The sequence below is a fragment of the Andrena cerasifolii genome, chromosome 6 (assembly GCF_050908995.1).
Source record: "Andrena cerasifolii isolate SP2316 chromosome 6, iyAndCera1_principal, whole genome shotgun sequence".
Lineage (NCBI taxonomy): Eukaryota > Metazoa > Arthropoda > Insecta > Hymenoptera > Andrenidae > Andrena > Andrena cerasifolii.
Genome location: NC_135123.1, coordinates 4,001,677 through 4,015,635, shown reverse-complemented (window position 1 = coordinate 4,015,635; position 13,959 = coordinate 4,001,677). Strand labels below are relative to the sequence as shown.

General features: G+C 36.8%; 1 protein-coding gene across 10 annotated transcripts in view; it reads right to left on the bottom strand.

Moving 5' to 3' along the window:
- Positions 1–7,990: 7,990 nt before the first annotated feature.
- The window catches only part of Endoa (SH3 domain containing GRB2 like, endophilin-A), a 78,939-nt gene continuing 72,970 nt past the window's right edge, over positions 7,991–13,959 (bottom strand). For all 10 annotated transcript variants that reach the window (XM_076814103.1, XM_076814108.1, XM_076814113.1 and 7 more), the window contains one exon: positions 7,991–13,166. In XM_076814103.1, coding sequence (XP_076670218.1) covers positions 13,047–13,166 — 120 coding nt within the window. In that variant the 3' untranslated portion in view covers positions 7,991–13,046. The remainder of the gene's footprint in view (positions 13,167–13,959) is intronic.

The window sequence follows — 13,959 nt, the reverse complement described above, 5'->3', positions numbered from 1 at the left end:
CAAAATAAAAAGACACCTATTTCTTATTTTTCTGTCCTCTAAAACATATCCAAAAACCAAAGCAATCGGAGGCGGACACCTGAAAACCTTACAGGGGTGGTTTTACCCCCTAAACATACAAACACGCCAAAATAAAAAGACACCTGTTCTTATTTTTCTGTCCTCTAAAACATATCCAAAAAACAAAGCAATCGGAGGCGGACACCTGGGAAACTTGTGAGTACACGGGCGCGCTCGCCGGCAGAATACGCGGCATACTGTCGTTTTCATTCACTCAGGGACACTTCCAAACTGAATTTGAACCTGACAAGTACGTAGCATTATGCATAAATGTCCGCTGGAAGAATACATACGGATGCTGGGTAGAATAGATCACGTTAAAACAATTTTTTCAGCCACAAACTGACCTCCGTGTACTGAGTACACGCGCGCGCCCGCTGGTGGGTTAAGGAAATTCTTAGCTTTGCGATCAATGTAAGACGTTATAACGACGAATATCCTTTGGCTCCTTCTGTTAGTGTGAGAAGTACGGATTCCATTAAAAAGAAAACCTTAAGTTACCTCGAAGGGTACCCAATGCATCGAACTAATGACTCTCTTAACTTCTTTCAGTTTCTACGCGTTACATTTTTCCTCAATCCAACCGGATAAAATAAGCCACCCTCTATATGAAACGACCTCTTTGAAGAATACATATTTTTTTACAGAATAAAATAAGTTTCGTTTGATACAATGTAACACTAAGATAAATATTTTAAAATGTGTTTAAAAATTGAAAAATGTGTTAACGCTTTAATAAATTCCCAAGATGCAAAGCAGAATAGCTCATGAGTATCCACTTCGTTTTCATCATTACGAAGGTCTGAAGCCCAATACAATTTTTTCAATTTCGATGTAACAAAGGAGAAGTAGAAAAGCCTGCAAATTATTAAAAATGAAATTTTTCTATTCCCATTAAAACTGAGTAACTTCTGACTAAACCATGTCATAATTCGTCAACTTATTTGCGATTAATTAGTCGAAAGACAATAATTTCAATTCGCAAAATTTGAAGAAATGTTTGATTAAACAATAAATTTAGTAAAATTTTTCAGTACGATTGATATTAAAGTACCTAAAATGCACAAATGCACAAACAATCGCAGTGTCAAATGATTAGTAACTTTATAACGAGCATTCGACGCAATAATTATTTTTTATCCATCCATGAAATACCTGCTTAGAATTTATGGTAAATACAAAAATTGTTCGGATAGCCTATAGTTGAGCCACAACGGTAAAGTGCATATAAAAAATAAATTATATTCTTAACTGTATTATCGTCTAACAGCGGAGGTCGTATCGACAACTAGTATAACGAGCAAGGACTTAAATACAACTTTCAGTCATCTACAATAACGCCGTCAAGCTGAGTATTTAAAGGAACATTTTAATTGCAGGAGGTAAGCCGCTTACGTGCCCCTTTCTCGTGCATTAATAAAAACGACCCTCCTGTTATGGGACGCAAACGAGCAGTGGGTATTGTATCTGCCAGAAAGTAATTCGACTTTTCGTTCGACAAAAAAACCTACCAACAAGTTCTCTTAAATTCAAAAGCAATTCTAATGTCAGAAGAGAACACCGTTCTAGGGATTTCCACGTAATTGAAAAGCAAACTGCGTCAAAATTGTTGCACCACCGTCGTCACCTTTTCCGCAAATCCTAAAACAGCTATTAATTCATAATTTTTTAAATTTCCTTAATGAAATGTGGAAAAATAAGCTGCAAGATTTTCTATGTTGTACATTTTAATTTATCGAAGAGCATGGCGAATTATGCAAGAAACTATTTTTTGCAATTGAAATTCACTCTAACAGACGAAAGACGAAACCAACCCCTAAAGTTATCATTCCTTGGTTTTTTGATTTCAACTTTGTAGTAGTAAGATCTTATTTGCAAGAAGTAATATTTTACTTTTCTACTCGTATTTCTACACTTGTACATAGTATTCCTTTCCATTCACATTTAGCAAATTACGGAACGTTTTCTTTCAATTGTCCAAGGGAAAGGCATTCTTTTTGCATAAATCTACTTAATTTTCCATAACAATTTACTTTTCTGTAACGACTTCCTTTCCCCATCAAAATAGTATTTTCGCTGAAATTTCTGCAAAGGTTACTTTAGTGAATATACAGGGTGTCTTGTAGATGGCGATACAAGCGGAAAGGGGGAGATTATACATTATTACACAAAGAATAAAAATTTGTCGTGGGGCTTTGTGTTCGAGAAAAATAACTTTATATATTTGTAGAGGACTTGTGGATGTACTTGATTGTATCCAGACTCGACGAATATCACTGTTCCATTTTTATTTATAGCGTCAACGTCAAATCTATCGTGTACAGTAATGATATAGCGAACATCGAACAATTGAGACAAAAAATTAATGTGGCATTTGAAACACTAAAAACGCAAAATGGTACGTTAGAAAACGTTTGTAGAACAACACAGTGGTGTGTACAGCAAAATGGACAATATTTTCAACAATTGGCAAGCTAATAATGATTTTAAAAGTAAATTAAACAAATTATTAAGTAAGTAACACAGTAATAAACTATTTACAATTGAACGACCAGCTTCGTGTGTATCCTTGATCACCGAATAAAATTCATATACAGGGTGTTTCGTTATATAGGTGGTAAACCTTTTAGGGTGTGATTCTGCAGGTCAAAATAAAACGAAAATGTGGAGTACATTTTTTTAATGTTGCGTTTCCTTTTTGTAAAAATTGACTTTATATGTATGAACCTTGTACATGTGTATTTGCATCTGCCTTATGTACATAGATATCTGCAATCTAACTATTACGATACAAATAAATATAATTACAATATAAATACATACGTATATACTACAGAAAATCGGCAGGACCCAGATAGAGGAGTAACATTATCTACTTTTGTATGTCCTTTTTTTTAAGGTATTATTACCTAACTACAACCTAATTTTTTTTAGCAAAGTATTAATTTCTTAAGTAAATAAATTAATCCTGAAAGCCAATTACACTTTATACGAACATGAACAGAAATAACATCAGTTTGTTCGAATTTGTTCTCTGTACTTTCCATGTATTTTCCTGAAGTACATATAATGATTTCCTTTATCAATTCCACCACGATTTATACCCTACGCTGTGGATCCACTTGTGTTGTGGTTTCTAACAAGGAGAGTATTTTAGGTGTCCGCCTCCGATCATTTTGATTTTTGGATATGTTATAGAGGACCGAAAAATAAGAAATACGTGTTTTTTTATTTTTCCCCGTTTTCATATTTGGGGGGTGAAAACTGCGTTCAAAGTTAAGGGTTGAAAAATCATTTTTGTGGAATATCTCGAGAACTATTAGAGATAGGGGAATAGTGTCAATGGACGAATTTTGTCTCTTTGAATGCGAAATATGACTGACTCACCAGATTTTCAAAAATCCACAATAATGATTTTTCACCCCTAACTTTCAACGCAGTTTTCACCCCCCAAATATGAAAACGGGGAAAAATAAAAAAACACGTATTTCTTATTTTTCGATCCTCTATAACATATCCAAAAATCAAAATGATCGGAGGCGGACACCTAAAATACTCTCCTTGTAAGCGTGATTACGAATTATCGCAAAATTCTATTCGTGTAAAAATATTGCTGCAATGCAAATTATAATGTATTTTAAAACAAGACTGCAGTATATTTTATTTCGAACAAATTTCTCGCTTATTGCTTTACATTGACACGTTTTTATTTGGGAAATGTCGACGTGGAAACGTTTCATGTAATAGGAAAGCGGTGCTTTGTAATTATGCATGGAAACCCGATATTTTCTATAATTAACTGCTGAAATAATTATTTCGCAGAACGGGAAATAATCCAATGCGAAATAAAAATAAGATTAGAGGCTTGATCCCACGGTACAAGAAAATAACATATAGAACCGACGTCAAGCGGAGAATGCTTTATGAAAGTTTCTACGAGTTGATGGTATGCCTTGTTACCGGGAAGAACCGTGTTCCCTCGGGTAATATCGTATACAATTATGTCCACAGAAGGGAAGATATGCATTATGGATGCTGGCCCCGCACCTGGTAAATCATGTCGCAGGGTTGGTTAACTCTGCAAATGATCTGCTGAATCATGCCTTGCCTCCATTCTCCGGATAAGCAAATTCCTTTTTATAATCGACATCCACTCTTCGACACACATAGGAAATCTTTAAAGGCCGAAATAGACAGTTATGCCCAATGCTGCTGTGTACGTTGCGATAGCTCGCAAATTTTATATTTGTGCAATAGCAACTTTTTTCAGTAAATCTCACGTTAATAATACTTAAGAAAAATGACTTTTGTTCTGAACATGCACACCCCATTCAAATGTCTGAATTTCAATTCGGGTGAAATTAAATTTGCAGTCATTAAAGCTTTTTCATTGTATAAATGTATACTGTATGTACAATATCTGTATGTGTATAATAGATAATAGGATGAGTATAATAGATTTTACATTACTTTCTACATTACTTTACCTTCTGCTTTACACTTTGCTTTACACTTTGCTTTACACTTTGCTTTACCTTTTGCTTTACATTCTGCTTTACCTTTTGCTTTACCTTTTGCTTTACCTTTTGCTTTACACTTTGCTTTACCTTTTGCTTTACCTTCTGCTTTATCTTCTGCTTTACCTTCTGCTTTACTTTCTGCTTTACCTTCTGCTTTACCTTCTGCTTTATCTTCTGCTTTACCTTTTGCTTTACCTTTTGCTTTACCTTTTGCTTTACCTTTTGCTTTACCTTTTGCTTTACCTTTTGCTTTACCTTTTGCTTTACCTTTTGCTTTAACTTTTGCTTTACCTTCTGCTTTACCTATTCCTTTACCTTTTGCATTACCTTTTGAATTACCTTTTGCTTTACATTTTGCAATACATTTTGCAATACCTTTTGCTTTACCTTTTACATGACTTTGCACTTGTTGTTCAAATGTTAACGACTTTTTTGTACCTACACGTTGTACTGCTAGAAAAACGGGAAATGCATCAGTTAAAAGGGGGTAGTTTCGTCTAGAAGGCCAATTTTTTGCCTTTCTTTAGGGACGATGCACCAAAAATCTACACAGTTTTAACCAATGAACATTATCCACACGTATTTATTAACATTTCACTTAGATGTAAAAAAAAATTCAGCCATATATAACAATAATTAATGGAGATATGGGTCATCTCGTAAAGCGTGTGCAAAAAGAATTTGCCCCATGGTACACATGACTCTAGCTGTTCCGCTGATTCAAAATGAAAAAAGCAAATGGATTCTTAATTAATAAGAGTGTGGCTATAGGTCGAAGCAGATTTATGAAAAATAAAATTAAAAATTCACAAAAAGGCGGGACTTCGAATTTAAACTTATCTTTTCCATGTTTTTTTCGTCTTTAAACGGCCTTAAACTTGTCAAAAAAAAACTATTTTGCCTTGATTCTGTTACCGGCTAGAATTATATGTTTTCTCAAGCCTAGTAGCTAGTAAAGGATGCCGAATGCTTAAGCATTTGCTTAAGAATAAGTAGCGACTGAGAATACCGCCCTACAAGTTAACAGCATTAGCGCCATCTAGTATGAAGTAGAGGAAACAGTAACTTTGCGCCACTGCGAAAATATAAAAGGTTACGTGTCCAATCCGGGTCACTGCGGGACAGTTTTCAATGCGGGACAGAGGGCTCAAATCCGGGACTGCCCCGCACATTGCGGGACGTCTGATCACTTTATATTTGCCACATAATATAACCTAAAAGAAAATGTTATCTGATATGATGATAGAAATAGGATTAAAATTATTCAATAAAAATGGATATATCTTATGTATGTATGTGTTTCCTAATATAGGAGGTGGACCTGGCGATGATTTAGAAAAAGCAGGACTTATTCTAATTTGCATGGTAGATCGTGGCACTCCATATTTTTTGGAAGCTGTACGCTGTGACATTCCTTTTTGCATAGCATCTTCTTCTTCAATGGCACTTCGAATGTGTATATGTGTTCTTTGAATTTGCGTTTTAAATTTGTTGAATAATAAATCAAAAGATTTTTTTGACAGTCTGAATGTGTTGAAGTATTCTGCAGGATCTTCTAATTCCAGTTGTTTGGGGAGACAACTTGAAGATCCCAACGAATCTCTTTTACAAATCCATTTTCTAATTCATAGAAGAACATATTTGAAAGTACTATTTAGTACTTCGCCTCATCTTCGTCATTGCTTCAAATTGTACTTCATACTCTTCTTATCGTAACCTGTCGGCTTCAACGCGTACGTCAAAACAGGGGGGCCAAGCTTCCCTCTTACGAAAGTTGAAGCAGAGTTTGTAGCGCCTCCTACCAATGAGGTGCGTACTAAACTGTGAATGTGTGAATTGGTGTGAATCGGGACGTATGTGTATGTGTATACGTGTAATGCACCGTTTACTTTAAAACCTGTCCACGGATCGTCGCGCCAGCGACACGTATGCAGCAGATAGAAGGATAAACATTGAAATTGAATATTTCTTCTTTTCTTAGGAAAAGAAAATATATTCAATTTCTTTGTATATCCTTCTATCTGCTGCATACGCGTCACTGACGCGACAATCCATGGTCAGACGGCCTTAGAAAGGGTAAACCAGGGAAAGTGAGGACACTTCCTCGTGTCTGCGCCAAACATTTCTAAATGACGACGGTCGTCATGGTAACATTTCACCAACGTCGAAAGGTTGTGTGTTGTGCTCACTGATACACGTAGGTATGTGTGTGTGATGTACCTAGCGCCTCCTACCAATGCGGTGCTAACTAAACGGGAAAACTTCAGCCAAACAAAGACGGCTTGGTCCCCCTGCGTCAAAATGAGTAGGTACGCGAGAACCTTCATAACCGCATCCTGCAAACAATGACGGGTCCGGCAACGGGTCAGCGGCGGAAACAAACGAGGGACTTGCGCAGATACAGGAAAAACACTATTTACCCTATTATTTACATTCTCATTTACATAGCTATTTACAACACAATTTACACTGTTAACTGTCGCCTGTCTCACCCCTCCCCCACTGCCTAACGTACAAACGAGTTTCCCAAGCAGCATTTCGGGCCTCTCGAGCCACGTTTTCCGTGACCTGTCTCGGAAGACTTTTGCTCTCCTAGTTGTCCGATAGTTAATGGTCCTCTGGAAGTTCTCGAACATTTCTTGCAAATAGAAATCGCCTGCCGCTGAGGACCTCGTATGAATCCCACTTCTGACACTAATGTTCCGGCGGGTAGGAGCCTTCTCGTTAGCCATGTTTATTTATTCTCGGTTTAACACAATTGAAGCAACACAATACGATAATTTATTCACTATCACAAATAGTTCAGAGCTTGGTTTGACAATTCTGTTCGTGAGTCCCATCAGTTCAAGACTGGCGGTTAATCAATTACAATTTCGGTCTTTACCCGCTTTACCGACCGTCTTCTAACTTGGGATGCGAGCACCAGTAGCCCATGAAGTTATATGTACACTGTACACGCAACAATACATATGTATAATAAGGTTTAGAAATAAATATAACAAAAACATTTAACTCGTTCGAACTTTATTTAAATGCACTACTTTAAATAATTAGAAGATCGTCTATTTTTATGGGATAACTAACTTTTTGAAAGTTATTCTGTACAGACAGTCATGCTGTGCAGATCAAACATTTAGCAAATACTTAAAAATATTAAACATTCATTCTTCAAAATAGAATATTTGATTCATTCGTCAGAGACCAAATCATTTATACTGTCGAATATACAAATTACAAACTCATCTATCCCTAATTATGTACATGCATATTTAAAACAGTGACCTCAATAATAGAGTCTATAACGGCTTGCTCGTACATTTTATTTAGGAAAAACACAGGAACGCTTTTAATTTACAGAATTCTTTAGGACATTTGGAAGGGTAAATTTATATAGTCACTTTCGGGTCACGTAGCATGACATAGAGCACACTTTATTTCTTAATTAGTGATAATAATTATTTAGCACTGACCGAAATCGAGTACATGTCGTATATTCATTTTCAATCGGAGTTCAATATTCATAATAGAATAATTTATTAATATAAGTGTAATTAATTGTAATGTATTGTCTGAAAGTATCACTGTGTTGCATCCACTGGTTGTCTCTTTACGTTTTATCAGTTACAAAGAGTTCGAGAAGGAAACTCAAAGACGACACAATATTGAGAACGTAACATTAATGTAAAAGGAGTTCTCGCTCCTTTCAATGGTTCTCGTGAATCTTGGACATTCTGACGCTTACAAAATATAAGTGAACCAGAGCCAAGAGAAGCAAAGAAAATCGAGCGAGTTAGTCGTCTTTTGATGCAGACACACCTCAACAAAGTAGGTAGTAAATACACATGGCAGGCTAACCTATAGACAGGGAATAAATTTTTTTAAAAAAAAGTAAAAAACCGACTTCAAAGGTGCGCTAAAAAGGATAAAATATATATTTTTTTAAATCGGTGCCAAAATAAAAACGAAATTAAATCGGTTCGACACGTGATGTCCCACTAAATTTTTGCGCGCTCTAAATTCCAGGTCGTTAGTGTGCTAATGAACTATAATTGATACAGGTTTAGAAATTGATTTAATTCTGTTTCTATTTTGGCACCGATTTCTAAAAAAAATTATTTTATCCTTTTTAGCACACCTTTGAAGTCGGTTTCTTACTTTTTTTTTAAAAAGTTTATTTTATAATTTTTAGTGACCTTTGTTTAAAGTCGGTTAAAAAACATTCATGAAAGAATCATCCAAATCGGTCCACGCGTTACAAAGTTCTGCGCGAACATAATTAAACCTGGAATTCTAGATAATCCTAGCGTCTCCAGGTTGTAATAAAAAAGAAATTAATATGGTACCACCGGCTCTTCATACTCTTTCAAATAAAAAAAGGATCTTCGAAATCGGTGCGCCTATACGGAAGTTATGCGTGAACATATATACATACATACATCATGAAATATACGTGACGAATTGAGTAACCTCCTCCTTTTTTGAAGTCGGTTAAAAAGAAAAGAAGCATCTGTAATTCGATTTTCCAGACCAAGGATGCTCAGTGACATTACGGGGAGCGACAGATTCGGTATCTGCTCGAACCCCAAATAGTTAGATTACAATTAAAATGCGGAGAGCTTGTCGCTTCGAACGGGATTCGTGCGTTCGAAAATGGTGCCTCTATCCTCTAAGTTGCATAATACTTTTAGAACTAAGCCTACCTATCGCGAAATAATACGTTTCCATAAAAAATAGACACAGGGTGTTCCAAAACAATACATAAAATAAATAACGTATTCATTTTTTTTTTTTTAAATATTCAGTTCATTAGGGCATAAGCCAATTATGTTTTGTACGAATGCATGACACGCTACAAAATGATTGACAACTTTAGAAATTCAGTGGCATGACTGTCTTACATTTCCTTAGAGGTTCAATCCAAGTAGTCGCGATACTTCTTATCGTTTCTCTTATAGCTATTTTCCTTAATTATTTCTTAGTCCTTACGTTAATTTAAAATTGTTCATTCGATTAATATTGACAAATAATTATTTTATCAACTTACCACGAAACATTGACGAGCCTTTATTGTTTCGATCTACGAATACTATCACTCAATTAAGTATGCACTTGCAGTTTTGAAACATCCTGTATAATAAACCTACATGTAAGAAGCGCATTCGTCGCTATCACAATAAAATAACGAAACATAGATACAATGGAACGTAAACGATGTGAGCTTCAAAACGGTGTCTGTTCGTTCGAAAAAAGGCAAGCCCTCCGCAGAACAATATTCAACATTTAACAATAGCCAACATTTATAGAGTAAGATACCGATTTAATATTTATAGATCATTTTGTTTTGCCTTTTTTTATTTTTTTACTTTTTCTGTTTTTTTTTGTTTCCTTCGTTTAATTTTATCTCACAATCGTCGATCACCTTTGCGTTCCAGTGAAAGGTGTTTCAGGTACCGCAAGAGCGAAAGCACATGCGGACTTAACATGGAAATAAATATCACGTGACAAATCAATTTCCCTCGATACTTTCTCATCGTGTTCATCCGCTGTACCAGCACAGTGTTTCTCAAAATCGTGCGCATCCATCGGATAGATTGATATGTCTCTCGTTCCAAGAAAATATCTCCACTTCTATATTGCTATCGTTCGCGCGTGAACGCAGGTTACAAAACATTCTCATCGCTTTCAACAACTTTTGTACCTAACGTTTCCCTTCCTCCCTGGCAAATCTCCTTGGTACTTGGAAGATTAAACTCGCGGCTCAAATATTCTTATTAATTGACAAAATTCCTAGCAGATATTCACGTTTAAAGGAACACAAAATGATTACAATGTGCCCTGGTATCTGTAGTACACAGCTACAATTAAAGTAATATTACTTTGCTATCAGCTATATTTTACCATTGTCTTATATCTTCGATAAATTATGAAAACATTCATATAGGACTTATTTGCTAGAATTACATTCTTCCATAAGCGTGTCGCTCTGCCGAAGACATAATCGTAAGAACGAGAGTCCTCTCTACCGTTTTTAACAAGAAGTAACAAGATGATTCGTTTGGTCAGGCCATGTGAAAATGCCTCTTATATCATTGGACCTGACGGAGAATTGTTTCGGTGTATTAATTTATTGGTTTTCGTAGTACGCTCCTTCCGTAATTGCCTTTGAGAAACACTGATCCAGCGATCGCAGCGATCGACTAAACACCACGATATTAAACTTTAATATTGCACAACATCGATACAACTTCAAATTTTCGGGGGAAAAGTTTCGTGGCTCGCAATAATTGCAATAGGTAAAATTAGCAATATTCTCTTCTCCTCGTAATCTTCTTCCGCATTGACTGATCGCTGATGACGGTAACAACGGTAGCAGTATCGGATACCTGAATAATCTGTAACTATCCGTTACATCAAATCAATACAGAAGTTTAGTTTCATTCTCGACAATATAAGCGGCCATTAGAACAACGTTCCAATTCAACACGATACTTTAATACCGTCTGCCTCAGAAAATATATTACACATAATTCACTGACATATCGATGCAGTTAAACTCATAAAAAATACTTGCTATAAAGATTACGCATATGACTAATTCAACATTAATAAGTATAAGTAAAACTAGCCGTTTAATAATATCGATCAACTGCGTGTTAACATTATTACTCTTAGTTAGAACGGGGTACTTCGATTATCATAAAGCTGAGTAACTGTTATTGAAACACTGTTCAAAGTGCCGCGAATTCATTAAATACGAACTACACTAAACTGCTTTTGAAATGATTCAGAATATGAAGGTAAGGCCAAGAACACTTTACATTTACCGTAACAGTAATGGAAAAAAGACGCGGATATTAATAATAATAATTATTACAATTATAATGCCGTCGTCGTAGTCATCACCGTTGCCGCTGTCGTCGACAACATAATACGTACGTTATATATACTCTAACATTATTATATTATGTTAGCATATACTTGTTGAAGATTACCTATAATATTCACGTGGCAACAAATAGTCAAGTTCCTTAATTACTTTCATTGTTCTGGCGGTTTAACTCTCGTACAAAGTCCGTGAAAAGGGCAAACTGAATATTTGTGACACGAAGACGTGAACGTGGTAAGAACTCTGATTTAGATTTAGGTCTTTTTTACTTGAAGATTGGAAGGGTGGGATTGAGGAGGGGTGACAAAGCAACGAGCATGGGCAAAAATTCGATGCTCTCATTAGCATTTCAATTGCATTAAAGGAAGTCGCATAAGAAGCTGTCGCTAACACAACCGTATACAAATTACGATAGGCTAATGAACGATATGTAAAATTAGGGGCGAACGGTTTAACACATATAATTCGTATTTTCTTATCGCTTGAAGTAATCACGACAGAATATCTAAATGGAATTCTAGGAAACGCAACTGTTTACAATCATATAGTCGGCAACGACTTCGTGGAAGAGATTCTCCGCCATGTTGAAGATCGCTTAAACTAAATCCTAAGAGTTCTACTGTGGTGCCACCTACGTGGTTAAAAATAATGGTAAAACGATCAAGAAACATCGAACGACCTGGATATGGAAACGAATCGCTATGCAATGTACAAATATGCTGTACACGGTACAATTTTTCCTGCGCGTACACTGTATAGATAGATCAATTCGAAATGTTGCCATGATTCGATAAACATTTCTCGGAAAAGGAACAGCGACATTTAGCAAATAAGAAGTAAATGAATTTAAAAAATGTACAATATAACATGACGAATCAAGTAAGCGATGTATCACACTTTGGACGCTTAACCGTCCAATGATATTTCAAATGGATCGATGATTACCTTGGAATAAAGTAACTTAAAGTTTTCCTACATAATACGCAATCACTGATCAAGTAACTGAAAATACTTGATGAAAAAGTATTTGGAAATTCTTGTTAGTCGAATTTCAGTGCAGTCTTGACGCTCTGACATCTTTGTGCAATTAAACTTTGGTGAGAAACTAACGAGGATTTTATGAAGTAATTGTGATGATTATGACATAAAGCGACACAACGCGAGAAAAGAGCCGCTCTTGACAGCGAACTGCCATCGTAGGTACGTTTCAAATATAATGTACATGTGTATGTGTATGTAGGTGTGTTTTATGTTTACACTTTACTGTGCAGCCATTCATATATATATATATATATGAATTTATGCGCACGAATATCCTTACGTCGATAAAAGACACTATAACATTATATATGTACATTACCATGCGCGTAGCTATCCTCGGGACAAGAAATAAAAGAAACTGAATGAAATAGGAAAGTTCTGTCAATTAATCTTTTGAAGAAGCATTCCAACCATAACTGAAGTGATAATCGAGAGACTTTCAGAGAGATTTAGGCTAACTGGAGCGTAAGACAATTTTGTGGTAGACGGTGGTGAACGAATGTAGCAGGGTCTTTGGTTTCGAAACGCGCGACGTCCTCTTAAGGTAATGGCACTACGACTTGTACGTAAGTTACTGGGAAATATCCGGTACGCCCGTTCAAGCTACCTTCGTACCAATTCTCGTCAATTTTCTGTATCAGAGTGATCGTATCATTTTCCTGCAAGAAAACACATTTATTAGACATTTTATTAGACTAACAAAAAAATGATTTGGAAACCATCGTGTTGCATAACATGATCGTTTGGGATGTTTAAGGCTTTCATGAACCAAATTGCCGATGCCCGAGGCTTTCGGATGTAAACCGCGTTCTTTTAGAACATTTAAAAAGATCTGCGATGTGGGACTATTGGCCCGTGAGATGAGGCAGTCAACAGGCCCCAGATCAGCGAAGTCCAGGTGGGCGGTACGAGGACGCTAACATCCATAGCGTCTTCTACGTGCTACGTGGACGGGGGTGCTCGAAGCCAAGGAAGCGGCGGGCATGCAACGGATAGGGAAAACTCTAGTAGCGTGCGTGTAGGCTCGTACCCTTAAGGTGAAATTCCACGGCGCGTGGCTCGTCGACTCGCGCTCACCAAGCCGTCTCGCCGAACCTGGGCGAGCCGAGCCAACTCGCCGAGCGCGCGTCGTGGAACTTCACCTTTAGGGCCTAAGGCAGCGAAGGCCAGTTCCAGCCATTTGAGAGCCCGGGCTTCATGATGTTTACCATAGCCGCGCGGAAGAGGAGCTCAAAGCCAATGATAACGTGGGCGCACCACGGATAGGGAAAACTGTAAGAGTGTAAGTAGTAACATGCGGTGCAGGCTCGTACCCCTAGGCTGAAACAACTGGCCCTCTAAGGAGTCCCAGTGGCAGCGCTCACTGGGGCCCCAAGAATCCCAATCATTCAAGCCTATCGTACGGGTATGAGGGTGCACCCATAGACTTATGTAGACGGAGCAGAAGCTGGG